Here is a 22,464-nt window from a genome sequence, read left to right as displayed (position 1 = left end):
GTTAGTCTAGAAAGATTATTTTCATTCCTATTTTTCCCTTTCAAGTTTGAATCTGGTGCTGAGAATTTCCGATGCAGTTCAGCTGCTTTGTGCGGCAGGCTAAATTAATCTTTTCCCCATTACCTCAAATCTTTGTACAAAAAACACTTTTTTTTGTTGTCTTTTTATTTATAGAGGGTATTTTTACTTAGTGATACAACCAATCCCAGGTTATCCCAGGGCTGTATTTAGCCCATTTCTCTGTTTTTCCCATAGTTTGGAACTTTCTGAACAGAAGTTTTCCAGATCATGGATCCCATACCTGTATTAAAATATAATATTTCTCTTCAAACATCTGTTTACTAGTTGAGCACAAGGTGGCGCATTGTGCTTTATATTAATGCTGAGTTACACCACAGTAAAAGTATATCAACATTGACATCTTAGGCCTTCACAAGAACAGGATAACTGGCATTTGAGTGCTTTGCAATCCACAGAAGAAGGGCCACATTCAGACATATATAATGCCTTATTAAACATGCTGAAGAGAATAGCGCTACTTTCCTTTTGTCTCTCCATGGAGGACTATATGCCCTTCTCTAATTGTATCTCATATCTGGTTTGACATTTTAATGTTGAGTTCCAAACTATCTCTAGAAACAACAGCACAAAAACCACCAGGAATGTAATACCATCCCATGACATGCATTGGTGGCAGTGGTGTAACGTTTCCTTCCGTTGGGCTCAGTAGCAATAGAAATGGGTTCTCTACATGGAGCAGTCTGGGAAAACACATTTTTTTGAACGTGTAAGGCTGTCAATTTATTGGAAAAATTGAATAATGGCCTTGGGGGTGTTCCATTGATTGGATTAGGGTCACCAGTTCTGATAGTTTGGGGGAAGGCCCTTTATTGTTTCAGCACAGTAATGCCCCAAGCACAAAGCCATGTCTGTACAGAATAGGTTTGCTAAATTGGGTGTGGAAGAACTGAGTGACCATTCTAGAGCCCTGACCTCAAACCATCCCATGGCTGAATTGAGTCAACTCCCACCAACAATGTCTCTGCATCTAGTGGGAACTCTACTTGAAGAGTAGAAGCTGTTATAGCAGCAAAGTGAGTTGCAACTTCATATGAATTCCCTGTTTGGTACTTTGACCACATATTGTCTATAATACTCCTTTTCTTCCTTTGTTATAAACAAACAAAGCTGCGCCACCATCTGTGACCACTTTCAAATGGCTCTTCGAGTTTTTTGGGACCTCTGCGTTGCACAGTATAGCTGCCTGAAATCATGCGCATGGCCATATAAAAGTATAACCTGGGCTGGTGTATTTTTCATTAAAGGTGAGCACCAGCTTGGAGAACAAGGATTGCAATTTTGTGGGTTCAATTACCTGCAATTGTAATTTGGAACCCAATAATGTTCATTTAGTTACAGGTCTACTAATAAAATCTACAAAATTGCTGTAAGCGAGTGGGGAATAGGAGCTCCCTCTACTGTTGAACAAGGCACATTGTATAGTTTCTATGCAGCTAACAGCCTGGCAATTTGAGTCTACGGCAGATCTACCTGCCTGTGTGTAGTAAGGTAAGCAATGCAGTAAATGCTTTTTGTAGCACAAACTTGCTTTAATGATGTTGGTAATTAGCTTGTTCCTGAAACAAACCAGAGTTAATGAATATATTATGACGTAGTCTAAGGCGCATTTGTTCTGATGACAATGGTTTTATGTGCTTCTGGGTAACATACTGATTCCCACCATCTTGAAATAGCCTTTAATCCATGGTATTTGGTACTCAATATTTAGAATTTGGGCTGCACATCGAAAGGTTGGTAATGTGTAACAGACCTTGTGCCGGCCATCTTGATGCCAGTGGGTCTGGATAACAAATTTTGTGCCACTTTTATTCAATAAAATAACTAACATGGCAGTACCATTGTCCTGGAATACAGACCCTGTTTGTAAGTTAGGAATGGACATGATCCATCATTTTTGGATTTGCCAGAATACAGTATATGTCAGAATAGTAAACTGAATCCAAACCCTCTGATAAATCAAAATCACATTATCAGGAAAATAATAGTCGATTGGCCAGAGCTTTAAAGTCATTTAATACTGAGGCTTTGGATTCGGTCAGGTCTGGCACTGAGGATCAGTTTAAAACTTGGAATTCTGAACCAAATCCTGGTTTCTTCTTTCTAGTGTCACTAAATATATTCCAACACCACACACTATGTTCTTACGTCAATGACCTAACACTCTTTTGTGTTTCTGCGTAACAATCCTTGTTTTCAACCTTTTGAGAGCAAGGCATGGGCCCACATTATTTAGTGCCTGGGCTACACGTTAAAAGGTCACTGAGGTGTAGGAATGTGTGTGTGAATAGTCTATGGTAACGATGTGTGAAACACTGCTGTCTGTGCGCCCGTATCACAAACACAATGTTCTTTCCGTGACCTTAAAACATTTGGTAATACAATTAATCCATGACATATACAGAGAGGCTGCACTGGGTCCCTTTCAACTCCTCCTACACGTCCCTCCTTCTCTAGTTCACTCAGTGTGTAACGTCACACAACCTCACACTTATTACAAGTGTTTTACTACTCTGTTCTCATCCCCCAGTGTGTGAATTCATTTGTATTCAGAGACTATACCCTGACAGACTCTCACCAGACTGATATAACTGTGCTCTGCTGAAAATATGCTCCCAAGGTAAGTCTCCTTTTCTGCCTCTTTGCTTATCCTTAATTTACTTTATTGTCTCCCTGTGTACTAGCGATGCAGAGATCTTGCTATTGAAAGCGATTGAATAGAATGGCTATTAAAAAAAAGTTGCTCATTTTGGGTACACTCAGGGGCCCATTTACTTACTTCGAGTGAAGGAATAGAATAAAAAAAACTTTGAATTTCGAATGATTTTTTTGGCTACTTCAACCATCGAATTGGCTACTTCGACCTTCGACTACGACTTCGAATCGAACGATTCGAACTAAAAATCGTTCGACCATTCGATAGTCGAAGTACTGTCTCTTTAAAAAAAACTTCGACCCCCTACTTCGGCAAGTAAAACCTACCGAGGCCAATGTTAGCCTATGGGGAAGGTCCCCATAGGCTTCCTAACAGTTTTCTGATCAAAGGAAAATTCTTCGAAACGTTCGATTCGAAGGATTTAATCGTTCGATCGAGCGATTTTTCCTTCGATCATAGGAAGTGCGCTAAATCCTTCGACTTCAATATTCGAAGTCGAGGGATTTCAATTCGGCAGTCGAATATCGAGGGTTAATTAACCCTCGATATTCGACCATAAGTAAATTTGCCCCTCAGTGTTGAGTGGCAGTACTGAATACACATTGCTTTGTATTGTAATGATTTAGGAAATGTTCTATGTAGTTATACAGGTACAAGATCTATTATCCAGAATGCCTGGCACCTGGGATTTTCCAGATAAAGGTTCTTTCTGTAATTTGGATCTCCATACTTTATATCACTTATAAAAGCATTTAGGGATTGTTTTGCCATCAGTATGGATTCATGCCATCAAGTACAAGCTACTGTATTATTATTATATAAAAAAAAAATCATTTTGAAAATAAGAATTATTTACTTCAAATGGGCTCCATGGGAGATGGCAGTCCAGTAATGCAGAACTTTCTGGATCATGAGTTTCTGAATAAGAGATCCCATACATGGGATCTCTTATCTAGAAATGTATAATCATTATATAGAACTATATTATTACTGTTACTATATATTATTATATTTATAATGCAATGCAGTTTCTTCATTCAGTACTGTGATTAAACCAAAAGCCTAAATAAGTACAGCTATGGAACCTGTTATCCAGAATGCTTAGGACCTGGGGTTTTCCAGGTAAGGGATCTTTCCATAATTTGGATCTCCATACCTTAATTATAAACATTAAATAAACCCAATAGGATTATATTAACTCCATTAGGGTTTAATTAAATCATAGGGGTATATTTATCAAAGAGTGAAGTTAGAGGTCGCCACAGTCTTCTAAAGTGAAATTTCGCCACTCTCCATTCATTTCTATGGTATTTTGAAAGGCGTTTTTTATGAGCTTTCACTTTCACCCATTGATAGATACTCTTTTAAAAATCCCATGAATGGAGAGTGGCGGAATTTCACTTTAGAGGACTGTGGCGACCTCTAACTTCACTCTTTGTTAAAGATATGTTTTTTGAGTTGTTTAGCTTTTTACTCAGCAGCTCTCTAGTTTGCAGTTTCAGCAATCTGGTTGCTAGGGTCCAAATTACCCTAGCAACCATGCATCAGTTTGAATAAGAGACTGGAATATGAATAGAGGAGAGGGTCTAAATAGAAAGAGGAGTAATAATACATGTGTAGCCTTACAGGACATTTGTTTTTTAGATGGGGTCAGCGAGACCGTATTGAAAGCTGGGAAAGGTCAGGCAAAGAAAGCAATTTTTTAAAAAAAAACTATGAAAAATAAATAATGAAGTCCTATAACATACTAAGGGGCAGATTTATCAAAGGTCGAGGTAAATTTTTGGTGTACTTCGACTAGGGAATAGTCCAAATTCGATTTGAATTTGAAAAAAAAATAGAATATCGAAATTTATTATGTACTGTCTCTTTAAAAATTCGACTTCGACCATTCGCCATCTAAAACCTGCCGAATTGCTATTTTAGCAGATAGGGGACCTCCTAGAACCTATTTGTAGTCAATTGGTGACACTAGTTTTTTTTGGGAAAACTTTGAATCGAATTCGATCAAATGCACTATTCCTTCGATTCGTACTATTTGAATCGCCAGAATTTGGACCTATTCGATCGAAAACGGACCTATTCGACAAAAAAAAAAACTTTGACTTAATTTCGGTTGGTCTTTTTGAATTTGAATTTCAAAGTTTTTTCAATTCGAAATTCGACCCTTGATAAATATGCCCCTAAAAGTTCACTTAAAGGTGAACCACTCCTTTAACATATAATGGGCTAAATATTTTTCATATTTCTGATGGTTGAGGGCAGGATTATATTAAAATGATGATCACTGAGCAGACTGGGAGGCCATTAAAATCCCCTGGAGGGTCACATTCAGCCTGGGGCCTCTTGGACAGCCCTGCACTAAAGAAATATCACAAACAATAAGCTATTTTATATATATATATATATATATTTCATCCACTTGCCCTAACAGTGAGCAAAGTGCAATTTAGGACTCAATTGCAATGTTTTTTCCCCCACCATGCAGTGGTTTTCCCAGAATATTGGGGCCAGATATTGGGATGTGACTGATTTGGCGCTTCACGTGGGAAGTCACATGAGCTAAAAGTCTGCAATTTTAATGGGGATCCTTCTGAAAATTAGATTTCATGCAAACTTGAATTTATACAAATGCAATAACAGTCACAGAGAGTCGAGCAACACATCCTCTGCAGAACGACTTCTTTAAATGATCAAATGGAAAGTGCTCTAAAGAGGAAAGCAAAGAAATACTGCTCCCTGCAAAGTGGCTTTACAGCTTGTAAAAGCAAAATGCTATCACAAATAATTGTTTAAATAAATGTAAGAATTTTTATGCAGTTGGAGGCTCAGATAGACTTTGCTACTCAGTGTAATATTTTGGGGTAGGTGGGTTTCAGGTAAATCCAGAAATAATGGGTTAATCTTTAATATATTTCTGGCCTTTTTAAAGCAAATAGCAAAAGGAGATTTACATACATTGTCAACATTGTTTTCTGTTAACTTAGTATGGTGTAATGCAATTTTAAACTACAAGGTTTGCACAAGGTCTTGTAACCCATAGCAACAAATCAGTAGGTTGTCTTTCAAGTGGCTTACAACAGAAGGTGTAAACTTTGCTTCCTGCAGAACTGGAAGAGAAACAGGTGAAACATATTTTCTTCTTGGAAAACCTTCCTTTTAATTATTTTGAAGTACCTTAAATTGCACTTGTTACAAAGCATTTTTTTTTTGGTATATAACATGATAGCTGTTAATATAAGAGTATTTCAGAGTTTTTTTTTTATAAAATATATTTTCAGTGATGTCTTAATTCTCTATTGCAAGTACAAGCTATATGAGGTATTGTTTCCAAGACACATTGAAACAGCACCCCCACCCCCTGCAAAAGATATAAGGTATAATGATGGCGGTGGTGGGCAAATGTTAGGCTCCTTGGTTCTCAAGTTCCATCCTGTAGTGAGATTCTTTAGCTGAACTGCATTTCACAAAATCCTCAGCAAGACCGATGATTTACAGGCAACCCTTTGTTACATAATACTTTTTCAGAGGCATTCCTCACTAGAATTGAAAGCATTATGAGTAAAGGTGAGATTAGCAGATGTTCTGGGGATGTCTCCAGGAGGCAAGAGGTTTGGTGTGACTAAGAAAGACAACCAGTGAGGTGTGCATGGGCGTAAATCAATAGTTTAGTGGTGTCAAAATGATACTGTCATTAACTGGGATCCCTGTTTGCTCTGTCTGCCTTGTTCTCTTGATGTTACTGCTCAGTGACTGCATAGATCCCCCATCAACTTGAGCAAGGTCTTTGACAAGGCCTGTGCTATCAAGTTGCAGATGGTGTGGTGTATTAAATAAGTACCATATGTGTAGTGTGATTTATTAAGGAAGTACCTGGAGTGTAGTGCATCATGGGAGTACCTTTAGTGTTGTATGGTATTTTATAGTGGTATCAGGAGTAGAGGAAGGTATAGTAAGGAAACACCAGGAGTATAGTATGTACTTTAAGGGAATAAGGGTGAAGTATAGTAAGGGAATACCAGAAGTTTGATTTGATGCATTAGAGAAGTGCCAAGAGTATTGTGTGACACAGTAAGGGGCCAGTTCAAATTCAAAAGTAAAATTCAAACATCAAGATTCAAGGAAAAAGGCGAGTGCGAATATATTCAAGAAATAATCTCCAAAGCGTTGCCAGAAAAAAAACGATAATTAAAAATGGAAGTGTTTCTAAAAAAAGTCGCCAGAAAGAACCCAGCAAGAAAAAGTTGGTGAGTTTCTATAAAAGATAATTGGAATATTGTCAAGCAACTTTATTTATTTTCCCACTTTCAAACAGTGCCAAAAGCTAAGTTTAATCACCTTTTTTTCAAACTATATTTTATTTATTGCAAACTATATTTGCTCGTGAGTTACCAGTTTAAAATACCTAGAGGCTGGTTAATTCCCGTCATTTTGATGTTCATCATATTTTTAATAGTTTCATGACTGTCAGGAAAATGTAACAATTATTTGCCAAACCAGCTCAGTTAGAATGTCTTTGATTTGTCATAATTTTATTTCTTCTATGAGGTGTTAAAGATCAGCAACAGCACTGAGCTCTAACAACCTAATAAATTGTAAAAACCCTAAAAGTTCATTGGGTTAAAATTATTGAACTATTTAAGTCAATAAGAAATAGTTTTTAATATATCATCTTCCAGTGCTTGGTAAGTCTGCCTTGGTTAAGACCAGCCCGTTATGCCTATGATACACTAGACACAAAATTTTCAATATCTAACAACAAACAAAATCTTTGCTGCAATTTTATATTTTTTATATTATTATTATTATTATTCCATGTGTCAATAGACATGCATTATATCAGTAAGGCCTCTGCCCCTGATTTATACTTTTCACAGAACAGAGCAAGAATTAAAGTACATTTTAATTAAAGAAATGAAAAAAAAAACAATTACAGGAATGAAACATTACAGTTTATTTGTCCAACTTATACAGATTGAACAACAAATTTATAACATCATTTTAAGTTAATAAAATTTAGATTTAAAAAATGTACACATTTACATTTATAAATTGGTAAATTAAGATTTACAAAACTTCAATTAGAGGCTCCGACATAATCTGCTAACCTATTTTTAATAATGTTTTGTTAGGAAGTGGCTTAACCTTTGCAAGTCGGTTGACATATTTTGGGGGCAGAAAAAAAAAATAATATAAGTATGCTTACCAAAATTTCTAACCAATTTTTATTCATTTCGTTCAACATTTCAAAAAAACATCTGAATGTATATTATTTGCCACCAGATACTTAAATATCCAACTGCTGATTTTGTGTGTTTATAAATATGTTGTTTTTTTTTTTTTGTGTATACACATTTCATTGTTTAAATAGCTGCACAGACTGTTCTATGTGAATGATTAAATGTTTACATGTACCCCCCCTCCCACTCGGGACTCCTGGATTAATCTAGTAAATTCAGCAATACCTATAATTAAACTTACTTATGAAGGGATTTAAAAAGACAGTGAATTCATTTTTAACTTAGAAAATGTAAATGCAAGTGGGACAACCACTGCGCAATTCTTGTTCGTCTTGGGTATCTCAGTATCTCTCACTTTAACTATACCCTTATAACCTTTTTTTAAAAAAAAAAAAAAAAAATCAAGTGGCGAATGGCTTTTTGTAGTGTTTACATGTAATTTATATGTATAAATGACGTTTTGTATTGTTTAGATGTATTTATATATATTTATTTCTATAGGGTATATATGTCTTAGTTTATTTGTAATTAGTGCATAGTGGTTTTTATTCACTAATTACAAAAACTTTGTCTTATTTTGACAATAAGTCCTGAGTTGTGACATTTTTATATATGCACAATTTTTGTGTACCCAGGCATTCTCTCCTTTATATTGATTGTGCTCTACTGTATTTGCTTTGTGCCTTTTTTCACTTTAAAAACCGATTGTTTGGGAATCGTCACCCTTTTTAACTCCTTTCTATGATTTACATTATACTGCTGAATAACACTATAAAATATGTAATATGGCATCGTCCATGTTTTTGGAATATTTGAACCATTTAATCCTAAAATTTACCAACTCTTTTTATTTTTTTTAAATCAGTCAATGAATATATTGGCTGTAAGACAATTTTTGGCAATATAATGCAGATTTTTGTGGTATTGGATTGTCCATTTATTTTTACAGGAAATTCTAATAATCAGATTTGTATTTTTTTTTTAATTTGATTTGAGGGCTAATCCTTGTGTGAACTGATCTTATCCTAAACTGTTACAATGCATTCAGGTAATCCAGTGTCACATGCAATATATGTAAATATTTTTAGTGCACAAATGTCCCATTTCTTTAGTTCTTCTACTTGTTCTTTTATTTATTCTGGGCACACAATAATCTATACCATCATACTGTAAAGCTATACCTTCATACTGTACTGTCTAAGGGAAACAATATGGCACCTCCTCCCATATGTATAAATACAAATATACAGAGAAGAAATGTTCTGGGCACATAATAAGCTATACCATCATACTGTACTGTCTTAGGGAAACAATATGGCACCTCCTCCCATATGTATAAAAACAAATATACAGAGAAGGAATGTTCTGGTCACACGATAAGCTATACCCTCATACTGTACTGTCTAAGGGAAACAATATGGCAGGTACCATTTATATGCAGAAGTAGAAATAAGCAGAGAATGAATGCTCTATGCAACAATAAGTTATAGCCTCATATTCTTGTTGTGTCTACTACATGCCAGTTAAAGTTAAAAACAAAAATTGGAATTAACATCCGTTTAAAATATTTAAATACAAATGTGTTAAAACCCGTAGTTATCAAAATGAATTCTGATACAGCCTGTCTTTAAAAGATGACCAGTATCGTACGTTCTAGTCTTTACTTTTTTTCTTTTCTTCTTGGGGCCTGTGGTTGGAAAGTTCTAGTATCTACAGTAAATTTTTGTTTTGGCAAGCAACATCTTCCTGAGAGTACCTTTGATGTTGTACAGAGCGTTTGTCATATTCTATATTTCAATTCATTGTAACCAGCAGAAGAAGATTTACTGGCAGTTATTCTGGGACTGACACTGCATATTTTAGTTGTTCCTTCCATTTGCTAACGTGCCTAATCGTGTATTGGCTCACATCGTCAAACGTTAAAAGGAGCAATAGTGGTAAATATTTTACTTTTCCACATGAATGCCATAGGGGCTATACTGCATCATTGCAGTTACTCTGCACAATAAGAGGGAGATTTATCAATGGTCAAAAAAAAAATTCTTGGTAAAATGTAGCTTTTTTCTCACTGATCGATTTTTTTTATATTTACAAAAGCTTTCCCCAGCTTTCTGAAAAGATTTTTACTGAGCGTTCTAAAACTCTTCTTTAGTTTCTCCTGAATTGAAAAAAATCGAACAATCAGGCACTTTTATTAAGGCATTTCTTCACTGGTTATTTATTTATCTTCAGAAAGTGCTCTTAAAATTTGGGCAGTCAAAAACCATTGGATAGTCTGGGGGTATATTTATCAAAGAGTGAAGTTAATAGTGAAGTTCTGCCACTAGAGTGAAATTCCGCCACTCTACATTCATTTCTATGGGATTTTTATAGGCGTATTTATCAATGGGTGAAGTGAAAGTTCACCCTTTGATAAATACTCCTATAAAAATCCCATAGAAATGAATTGAGAGCTGCGGAATTTCACTCTAGTGGCGGAACTTCACTCTTTGATAAATTTACCCCCTAGTTTGCAAGACTTGGTAAATTTTGAAGCAGATTTAGCATTGTTTTCCAGAAAGCAATTGCATATTTTCACAAAGGGCAAATACTTTTAGGAAAGAAATGTTAAATTTCCTGACAGGTTTAGTTATTTTCACTGGTGATATAATGGAATGAGAAAGGAAACGTGTTTTCCTATCTAAATTTCAATGTTAGGGGCTGACCCACATGTCGGGAAGATATATAGTACTGTTTTACATGTTAAATGAGAGAGGTTTTTTTTTTCCATGAAAAATTCGGAATTTATAGTGAAAATTTTTCGAGTTTTTGGCATTTGAACCCCTTAAAATTTACCCTAAAGTGATTTGTTGCAGGGCTGGGTAATTATTCAACACTCACTGACCAATCATTTTATTCTGTTTTAATGAATCTCTGTCACTCTTCTAAAACAAAACAGTGGACTAGCAAATGGTCTGCCGTATTTATCAAGCAATGACCTTTCTTGTTTGTAAAGTGTAGGGACCTTGAGTTTGTTGACAAATAGAAGGTTTGTTGCTAATCAATGTCTCTGTAATGGAAAGAGTGGCACAGGGGGAACAAAATGAAGGGAAATAACAGTAGGCGTCTTAGTGACCTCACCAAAGGAACTCTGCTGGCATCCATACTGTGTAATCCTAACTAAGGATCGTGCCCACGGTTACTCCTATTCAGTATTTTCCTTACATACAACAGGAGAGGAGTGTGCGGTCTGTTTTTATAAAAGCTTCATAAATACTGAAATAAGAATTTTTTAAATTATAATCAATAAAAAAATTCAGACCCGTTTCTGAAATAATCAAGTTACTCTTCACTGTCCCCCACTAAGCATCCGTCTCTCTTAATTGATCTCACTTAATTCTCAGTTTGATCCAATGTACCTTTTAGGGGTGTATTTCTTTTGCCTAGAAGATACGTTAGAGTGTCTCTCTACATGCAGGGTTTGTGCCGAAGACATTTATGTTGTTAGGTTTTGTTTGTGTTGGAATCTGACATCCAACCCCTGAATGAAGAGAAGAAAATGCAGAGAGAGAGCGATAGTGAAGATAAGCTTGATTATTTCTAGGGATGCACTGAATGCACTTTTTTGGATTCGGCCGAACCCCCCGAATCCTTCTCGAAAGATTCGACCGAATCAGAATCCTAATTTGCATATGCAAATTAGGGGTGGGAAGGGGAAAACATGTTTTACTTCCTTGTTGTGTGACAAAAAGTTATTCCATTTCCCTCCCGCCCCTAATTTGCATATGCAAATTAGTATTCGGGTTCGACCAGATTCGGGATTCGGCCTGAATCCTGCTGAAAAAGGCCGAATCCCGAACCGAATCCTGGATTTGGTGCATCCCTAATTATTTCAGAAACGGTACATATTTTTTCATTGATTATATTTAGAAACTTTCAGTGTGATTAACCTTATACTAAATTTTATTTTTTATGATTAAAACAATATGCTGTTCATATTTAAGGGCAGCCAGCAACCACTGGAATTTATAGGGCAGGTGCCTCCCAATAATTTCCAATTCTTCCTCAATGGACCTCTAACTGAAACAGGAATTAAAGGACCTGCCTCTGTCCATTCATTGGCTGATAGAACCTAGCACATGTGTGCCCTTGGTTTGTGTGTGAGCACAGAGCCTCATTCAATCTAGAGGGATGGACTGCCAGTTTTTCATTTTGAAAAAATGCAGCTGAAGGCCAGTCAGGGCAAGATTTGGGAAAAATGCCCATTTTGCTCCTGGATACCCAGAAACCCAGCTTGATTGTCAGTGTAAGATTGTCAGTGAATATGTGTTTACTATTCTAGATATTGTTGGATGTATGAGTGATATAGCAGAATATACTGAATTTATTTATAATAAAATGAAATTATTTAACAACCCCATCTGATTCTTTCCCAGGTTCCTGGCTTGACGCTTTCTCTAAACAGTAAGACTGGGAGGCATGGGGAACATTCCTTGTAAGAAAGGCTACAGCGCAATTGAGGCCAGCCTAACCAACCTGGAAATAAACCAAGCAGGTGAGTTTGTCATTCTGCAGAATATATAGAAACCAGGCTACACCCATCTAGGAAGCAACAATCTTCATCTTCTTGTCAATCATTTGAAACTATGATCGCTTCATGGTAATGCGAAGCGCTGACGGCGGAGCACACCACGGCTATAACATAACTAAATCAGTGATTCATTTTGCATTTTCAATTTAGCAGATCTATACTATTGTATCTCAAACTCAAACTTTTGACAAAGGCTTTAGGATTAGCCGAAACGTCAGTTATTTATTTTCAATAAATTTCACTGATTTTTTTGCATCTTAAGACCTGTGACCTGTGAGTGCTTGCCTTTTTCCAGGATATATATATATATATATATATATATATATATATATATATATATATATATACATATATATATATATATATATATATATTATAGAGGAGAAAAATAACTAGAAACTATACCATCTAACTTTGTAATACTATAACGTAAATGGTACCAGTTCAGGATGTTTTTCACCAAACCGTGGCTATCTTTTCTTGACAAACAAAACAAGCAGTATTTCCTATTGCAGCCTCTGTACGCAGTTTGCTATTATTATCTCTGCAGTTAAATGTCCTGTTACCTTCTCAGTACATTACCTGTTGCTACATTTCTTTCTTGTTTTTCAATGCAGCGGCGGACAAGGGCATCTTTGTGGCTTTGTACAATTTCCCGCTCAGTGGCCAAACAGATCTAAGCATTCATTTTGGGGAGCAGCTAAACATCCTCTCTGAGTGAGTGACCACATACGCCTATATTCTGTCTAAAGTAGGAAATGTTGCAATAAAAATAGCAAATTATTACTCCCTTAGTAATATTTATAAGGTCCTCAACCTGCCTGACCACAAAGTAACGTCTCAAACAGGTCTCTTGCACAGACTCTTTCTACAGGGTATTCTAATAGGACAATGCTAGCTAAAGGGAACAACAATAACAATAGAAAAGAAATAACAGCAATATAATTCTAAAATAACTTCCAACATGCATTAAAAGTGGTTGTTCACCTTTAAATTAACTTTTAGTGAGATGTAGAGATCTATATTCTGAGACGGTTTTCATTTATTATTTTTTGTGTTTTTTCAATTACTTAGCTTTTTATTCAGTAATCTGGGTCCAAATTACCCTAGCAACCCTGCATTGCTGGAATATGGATAGGAGACGGCCTGAATAGAAAGATGAGTAATAAAGAATAAGACAAATAATGCAAAAAATATAAAAAAAAAAAGAAAAAGTTAAATCCAATTGAATGTTGCTTAGAATTGGGAAGTCTATAATATACAAAAAGGTAATTTAAAGGTGAACCACCCCTTTAATTATATATTTTTTTTGTATGTTATTTGAATTGCTATCCAAAAGAATAACTCTTTCTCCCTTTCTGTTCTTTAGTTGAAACAATGTAGCAAAAGTCAGTCCTTCTCCAGGTCTGTCAGCTGACAATGTTTCACAGGTCAGAACCAGTAGTGCAGAGACGATAAATAATCGTACAAATACAATTTTCCGTGGCAATTACTTTTCAATTTCAAACTAATATGCATAATATTGGGTGAAGTTCCCCTTTAAAAGAAGGTGGCTCCTATGTGACATTGTATTTAGAAAGCATCATACATTTTAATTTTATAAGGGGCTAGTGATGAGTGGGTTAAGGATTATTCTACCTGCAGACCAGTTTATAAACTGCACCACAGCATAATTAGAGGGGCTGGGAAAGCACAGTGAGGTCTTTGAACAGGACGGGTGGCGAATACTATCTGTCACCCACCCGAGACCCGCTTCTGGGTTTCAGGCTGCCCCACAAATCATAAGAGGTAACAAATGTATTTAATATTTTTATTATTAAGTAAAGGTATTTTGGAGTCAGAACTGTTCACTTCTGCCCATGTAACAGTGGATGATATAATATATGAGTGATACACTAGAATTCCCTGTAAAACTCAGCCTGCAGCCTTTTGCCTTTATATTGTCGCAGAACCCCTCAGTGACTTCTAATATCCTTATAATTTACAGTAGGGGGTAAATTATCCGTTGTGATACTCAGTTTCCTGTGTAACTCAGCCTGCAGCCTTGTGTCTTTATATGGTCACAGAACCCCTCAGTGACTTCTAATGTCCTTATAATTTACAGTAGGGGGTACATTATCCCTTGTGCTACTCAGAGTTTTTTGTATAATTTATCCTGCAGCCTTGTGCCTTTATATGGTCACAAAACCCCTCAGTGACTTCTAATATCCTTATAATTTACAGTAGGGGGTACATAAGTCTCTGTTGTTATCCTTTAATTGATATAGCACCTTTACAGATCAGGTTCATAGTTCTCATCAGTCCATGCCACAGTAAAACATTCATCATTATCATGCACACATGGCGTGGGAGGAAACCACAGAGACACGGGGGAGAATATACAAACTGCTAGCAGAGAGTGCCCTGGTTGGAATCAGACTCAATACTTTTATTAAAAAAAAAGGTGATAAAATGACCTTCTATCAGTAAGTCACATTTACATGAGAGAGGTGACTGATTCAGCTGTCTCTCTCTTGTACTATAGTTACACTTTTTGGTTCTTAAAACCCAGCTCTCAAGGAAGGATCGTTCAAAAAAAAAATCAGACATGTATTTTTCACTAAATGTTTACACTATACCTTTAAGAGAATGTTTTTAACACCTTTGTTTCTCTGCCTCCAGCCAACTCTTGGTTTGTGGTTTTCAGAAGTAAAACTTTTTTTTTTTTTGCATTTCTCTTAAACAGAGATGGGGATTGGCTAAAGGTCTCCTCAGCTTCTACAGGACAAGAATGCTACCTACCTACAAATTATGTGGCCAAAGTGTGTAATAGGTAAGTGAAGTTGCAGCTACATTAAGGGGGTTATTATCCAGGTCCAAATATCTAAACCTCGAATAATTCGTAGTTTTCTGAGGGAAAAAATAACTACGAATTTTTCGAGATTTATTAAAGTCCGATGGTCTTAAAGCTCTTGAGGTCTTCTATAAGTCAATGGGGAAGGTCCCAGTGTCTGTGCTGATGAGTTTGTGGTTTCTGCGCAAAAAAAATCTTAGGGGCACATTTACCTAGGGTCGAATATCGAGGGTTTGTGCTATTCCTACGATTGAACGATCGAAGGAATAATCGTTCGATCGAACGATTTGAAGGATTTTAATCCATCGATCGAAGGATATTCCTTCGATCAGGAAATTGTTAGGAAGCCTATGGGGACCTTCCCTATAGGCTAACATTGGCCTCGGTAGCTTTTAGGTGGCGAACTAGGGGGTCGAAGAAGTTTTTTAAAGAGACAGTACTTCGACTATCGGATGGTCGAATAGTCGAACGATTTTTAGATCGAATCGTTCGATTCGAAGGTCGTAGTCGAAGTAGCCCATTCGATGGTCGAAGTAGCTATATTTGACCATTCGAAATTCAAACTATTTTTCCTCTATTCCTTCACTCGAACTAAGTAAATGGGCCCCTTAGTTTTTGCACAAAACCCAGAGTTTTCGGGGAAAGCTCTGAAGTTTGCCCAACCCTATTTTTTCGGGGTTTTTTCTTCATAAATAAGGTCCATTCGGGCAATTCGAGTTGCTCGGATTTCTAACTTAGAAATACTGAGATATTTTCGGACCTTGATAAATAACCCCTATGAGTTTAGGGGTTTGGTTAGTTTGCTGTAGCACCTGTTAGCCCCTCTTCCAGAACTTTCCATCCAGTTTAGACCACTGCTTGAGTTAAAGGAACAGTAACATCAAAAAATCAAAGTGTATACAAGTAATTAAAATATAATGTCAACTTTTTCCCTGCACCAGTAAAACTGGTGTGTTTGCATCAGAAAGACTATTATAGTTTCTATAAAGAAACTGCTGTGTAGACATGGGAGCAGCCATTCAAGGCTCAGGTTACATAGGGGATAACAGATGCAATCTGCAGAATACCATTGTATTCTATTACATAGCTGCTGTCCAATTTATTACATGTAATGGGCCAGTTGTAAGCCATATAACGTGTTGGGAGGGCCAGACTGAATTAAAATTATGATGTCATACAGTGAAGTCTATAGAGCCTGTGAACAGACTGGGAGCCATAAAAGGCCACATAAGGCCTCCAGTTGGACAGCCCTGATAGCTTATCTGTTATCTGCTGTGTATCCTGTGCCTTTTCTCCTTTTTCGGTTTAAATGGCTGCCCCCATGGCTACACAGCAGCTTGTTTATATAAACTATAGTAGTCTTTCTAAAGCAAACGCATAACTTTTACCAATGCAGGGCAACAGTACCTTATAGTTTCATTACTTTAAACATTTTTCTTTTTTGGTGTTAATTTTCCTTTAAACTTTTCCTGCCTCCCCTCCTATAAAGTGACTTCACTTGTCCTAAACCTATAGATTGCAACCAGCGTGTTTAGTCTGGCCCATTTCTTGAGTCATTAACTTCCTTACACCCATGTAAGCTTCAATCACAGTTTCAAGTCCAGCTGCTTTTAAGTCTGCTGCCTCTCCTCCTATAAACTGCTATTAGAGTGTTTTAATCCAGCCCCCTGCCCCTCCATTTGTAAGCCTCTGCTTCCATCACAGTTCTCTAGTTCAGCCCACTGCTTAAAACTCCCCATGTAACCTTCCATATTTTGGTTCAGCCCAGTGCTAGCGTTTTAGCCTCCTACCTTTACCTTTTGTAACTTTTCATCAGAGTTACAGCATAGCTCCACCCACTTCTTCTGTTAAAAGATGCCCTATTCCTGTTGGGTGCTGGGAGTTGTACTTAATACGTGAAGAGTGGGAGGATGCAGGGGCACTACTACCATGTGACAAGGCAGACGGCAGTGCCTCCACGCAGTCGCAAAAAGCCACCCCTGGTAAATTCCGGTCATTAAATCAGAAATGTGTCTCTTATTGTGCAAAGAGCGTAATTGCACACTCTGCACTAGCTATTATATCCCTACAAATTTGTAAATGGGGAAACACTGGGAGGACCACGTCAAAACAGCCTGGAGCCCAGAATCACCCGTGGGTGGGCGACACATATAATCTGCTAGTGGTAACATGTTGCCCTTCTATTACCTTCCCCCCAATGCACCTCTCCTATATCTGCATCCCTAAAGATATCTACATCTGAGTACTGGTAACCCATTATGAAATGCTAATAATTTGCTTGTCACAAAGGTTTTGCTCCTAGTTTTTAATGTAACATAAATTAGTATTTTTTTAGACTGGAACAGGGTTTTAACCACAAATTCCCTTTCTGGCAGGTGGCTGTACAAAGGCATAAACAGGGAGAAAGCAGAAGAGTTGCTTATGGTGAACTCTAACCGGAGTGGTTCCTTCTTGATCCGGGAAAGTGAGACAAGAAGTGGTAAGGAGAATATTATATTGTATAATAAATATTGTATGCTCGTCTGGGACAGAACTAAAAGCACACACTCTAGATTAATTTTCTTCTCACTGTACCATCTCTCCCTACTATACCTGCTATCCCACAGTCACAGTCCCTTCCCAGAGACTATTATCCTCACTGTTACTATAGGCACCATCTCTCCCTACTATACCTGCTATCCCACAGTCACAGTCCCTTCCCAGAGACTATTATCCCACTGTTACTATAGGCACCATCTCTCCCTACTATACCTGATATACTATACCTGCTATCTCACAGTCACAGTCCCTTCCCAGAGACTATTATCCCACTGCTACTATAGGCACCATCTCTCCCTACTATACCTGCTATCTCACAGTCACAGTCCCTTCCCAGAGACTATTATCCCACTGCTACTATAGGCACCATCTCTCCCTACTATACCTGCTATCCCACAGTCACACTCCCTTCCCAGAGACTATTATCCCACTGTTACTATAGGCACCATCTCTCCCTACTATACCTGCTATCCCACAGTCACAGTCCCTTCCCAGAGACTATTATCCCACTGTTACTATAGGCACCATCTCTCCCTACTATACCTGATATCCCACAGTCACACTCCCTTCCCAGAGACTATCCCCACTGTTATTATAGGCACCATCTCTCCCTACTATACCTGCTATCCCACAGTCACAGTCCCTTCCCAGAGACTATTATCCCACTGCTACTATAGGCACCATCTCTCCCTACTATACCTGCTATCTCACAGTCACAGTCCCTTCCCAGAGACTATTATCCCACTGCTACTATAGGCACCATCTCTCCCTACTATACCTGCTATCTCACAGTCACAGTCCCTTCCCAGAGACTATTATCCCACTGCTACTATAGGCACCATCTCTCCCTACTATACCTGCTATCCCACAGTCACACTCCCTTCCCAGAGACTATTATCCCACTGTTACTATAGGCACCATCTCTCCCTACTATACCTGCTATCCCACAGTCCCTTCCCAGAGACTATTATCCCACTGTTACTATAGGCACCATCTCTCCCTACTATACCTGATATCCCACAGTCACACTCCCTTCCCAGAGACTATTATCCCCACTGTTATTATAGGCACCATCTCTCCCTACTATACCTGCTTTCCCACAGTCACAGTCCCTTCCCAGAGACTATTATCCCACTGCTACTATAGGCACCATCTCTCCCTACTATACCTGCTATCCCACAGTCACAGTCCCTTCCCAGAGACTATTATCCCACTGTTACTATAGGCACCATCTATCCCTACTATACCTGCTATCCCACAGCCACATTCCATTGCCATTGCTAACACTCTGATAGTTCTCTTTCAGTGACCATAATATCAGCAAAACAAATCCTGTTGTGGGTCACAATTACCAGTAGTTATGTGTCTACTTTCCAATAAACTGTCATTGTTTGGGGCAAAGAAAGAGACTTCTCATCAATGCAAATTCTTCCCTGGGGATCTTTAAACTCATTTTCTGTCTTGTATTGCAAGCTTTATTGGTTTTATAGAGGAAACACGTGGGCACAAATGTCTCATCCCCATGCATTGTGTGTGTCTTAAGGGTAAAATACCATATGATTTTTGAGAATCCCCCTAGGGCTGCATTTAAGACAAATAATGTTATTGTCTGGCTCAGGAAGCCCCTACACCTGCCACCAAGAATGTGTTGTTAGTTGGGGAAATGATGCTTAGCCCACAGTAGGGAAAGGAAACCAGCAGGCAGTCATTTAAACAGGTGCACCTGGGGTTTTAGCAATGTTGTAGTCTGTTCTCACAGTCTACTTTTTTCTACTGAAAAGGAGAACATCCTCAATCAAATATCTCTGACTTGCTGCTCTCTAAAGCTGGCCATAGATGTTGAGATTTTTAAAAGATCAGATCCTGATCGTGAGACCACGATCTTCTCAGAATGATTGTACGATCGTACGAATTTACCATCAACTAAAAAGACCAATTTACCAGGAAAACAAATGGGAGCTGCCTGCTTGGCCCTGCAAACATAGAGAGATTGCACTGGGACCGACAAAGATTTTTTGACCTGGCCGATCAATTTTACCGACAGATGTCGGCCGAAAAATCGTAAGATGTACGATCGTTCGAATACCACTAACCACACGATAATTGGTCGGGCTTCCCTAAAATCGGTCGTTCGGCAAGAAGAATCGTCGCGTCTATGGGGAGCTTAACTGTTGTAGAACTACATCTCCCAGAAAAAAAACTTTCAATGCAGAGAAATGTAATTCAATATCAGTCAGAGTCTGAGTCTGAAGATCCATGGCCTACATATAAGGGCAAATTAGCTAGTTTGGACAATTATAGCTTAGAGCTGTGGTTTTTGGACTATTTGTTTTTAAGTCCCCCTGTGATGTCCATTTATCAGGTCCATCTTTACGTAATAACAAGGTTACAGACAGTTAACAATGTGAGCTCTGGGGCAAGAGCTCACCCCAAACCACATACTAATTGACCTTCAAACTGGTCTTCCTAGAACTATATAGTAGAGCAAAATTAAATTTTTGCCATATCTCATCCTTACGGAACGTCCATTGTTCTTGGCCTTAGAGGCTGAGGATCCTTGGCCTCCATGTTAGCACAGTGGGTTAAATGCCTGAAAGGATTAGGTCATATGATGGATCATGATTGAGATGTTGCTCCTCCTTGGCCTTCATGTATAGACATGTCAGTATGTTGGATCATATCTTGGCCTACAAATGTATATATTATTTTTTCCAGGAAATTTTAACCTTTCTAGTTCTTGTCTAAACCTGTGAATTTGATAACATTTTGAACATAGTGTTCAGAACCTCTTACATTCTGCAAAGACATGAAACTAAATTAAAAAAATGCTTGTGTATGTTCCTCAGTATTCTTTTCTTTTCCACCATAGGAAGCTATACTTTGTCAATAAGAAAAACAAATCACACCTCAAGGGACTCAATCAAGCATTATCGTATCCATCAGTTGGACAATGGGTGGTTTTACATCGCTCCACGCCTGACGTTTGCCACACTCCAAGACATGGTGGATTACTATTCAGGTAAGTCTGATTTTTAACTTAATTATGATGGCTAAAAAGTATTGGTTCAGGCTTTCTTTTTTCACTTGGGAAAATTACCATTTTTACCTCTTTCTTTTCAATTTCCTTGATGGTCCCTCTTTAATAGAAAAGGTGCCTTGAAATGTAAGTTGACATTTTGGTTTTTGGTTTTCTCACAGAGGTAGCAGATGGGATTTGTTGCACTTTAACGGAGCCGTGTGTGGTGCAAAGGGTTCCAAACCCCGTCATCCAAAGGCCATCTGAACCGATCGTTGTCAGAAAGCCAACTCTCAACTGGACCGAGTTAGACAGGTAAATGTTACTTACTACAAGAGAAAGTTGCCACATATGTTGTCCTTCATTTTAAAGAGATTAAGTTACATGTTATGGTGTCAACTGGTTTTATTTAAGATTCCTTCCCAGAATGATGATTTACACTTTGCTCTTCTTGTTCTCTCCAGTATGGACTTGTTTAACAAAGACGACAAGTTGAATGAAGATTGCCCTTTAAGCCTTGGTCTCAGAGAAGCAGTCAGCTCCTATATGCTTATGACGCAGGACTCGGAATCCATGACAGAGGTAGAAAAGGAACATTGGTGGAAAACCTGTTGATTTATAAGACAAGGGCCCGAGGGACTGAAATGGCATGAACTTATAAACAGACATGGAAAGAATTTATATTCTCTTTATCAACCCAACATGCCTAGCGATCATTCTGGCAAAGACTATTCACTTTGTCTTTGAAAAAAACCATCAGTGGAAAATGTTCAACATCATCTTTCCTTTATTATGAAATCAGTTGAACTGCTCAGTACAAGTTCGGCAAAATATTGCAGGCCAATCCTTTGTGGCTCGTACTCTAAGGGACTGTCTTATATTTATAGCAGCTGGGCTGCTCTGTCTGTTTCTTTGTCTTCTAGTTTGTGTTTGCTGCAGGATTCGTCGACGACGTTTCAAAAGAAAGTCGGTTTATGTTGCAGTTTATAAAGGTTGTGCATATTGGAGAGTTATATGGTTATACAGGAAGTGTATGGGTTGTTTTCACTTGGCTACAAAGTAATACATCATGTAACATCTAACCTTTCTGGAGAGTATCGACCCCCGGTGGACTTTTCTGTGTCTCTCAAAAGTACTTTGTTTTTAAACAAAATATGTACATTAAATGTTAAATTATTTCATTAAAATGCTATATTTTTATGTTGCTGATTTTTTAAATTTGATTATATCATTTAATTCTTTATAAAAATATTCTTTTAATAGATTCATTGTTTTAATAACTTAGATACTTGTGTCATCAGTAAACACTGCCGGGTGATCGGTTGCTATGGATGGATATAGTAACTGAATACCCCTGAGATCTGTATTGTTCTCATAGTTTTAAAGGTTATGTTTCTGCTCAAGCCTTCTGTTATTTATCCTACATTCTCTCAGTTGAATGTATGATTGCTGGGGGTCAGTACACCTAGCCGTAGGTATGTACGTATATATTTATATGGCACAGATAATGGCAGGGTTTTGCAGAATCTAACA

The 22,464-nt window shown here is 37.6% G+C and overlaps 1 protein-coding gene across 1 annotated transcript; it reads left to right on the top strand.

Moving 5' to 3' along the window:
• The first annotated feature begins 2,586 nt into the window (after positions 1 to 2,586).
• Positions 2,587 to 22,149, top strand: sla2.L (Src-like-adaptor 2 L homeolog). Its single transcript, NM_001086390.1, is given in 8 exon segments — positions 2,587 to 2,698; positions 12,390 to 12,508; positions 13,162 to 13,261; positions 15,270 to 15,356; positions 17,753 to 17,856; positions 20,785 to 20,934; positions 21,114 to 21,246; positions 21,396 to 22,149. Coding segments are annotated over 7 exon segments (801 nt in total). The 5' UTR covers positions 2,587 to 2,698; positions 12,390 to 12,432; the 3' UTR covers positions 21,547 to 22,149.
• Positions 22,150 to 22,464: the final 315 nt, after the last annotated feature.

This window comes from Xenopus laevis, chromosome 9_10L (assembly GCF_017654675.1).
Source record: "Xenopus laevis strain J_2021 chromosome 9_10L, Xenopus_laevis_v10.1, whole genome shotgun sequence".
Taxonomy (NCBI): Eukaryota; Metazoa; Chordata; class Amphibia; order Anura; family Pipidae; genus Xenopus; species Xenopus laevis.
The sequence above is the reverse complement of the archived record's forward strand: the minus strand, read 5'-3'. Positions and strand labels throughout refer to the sequence as shown.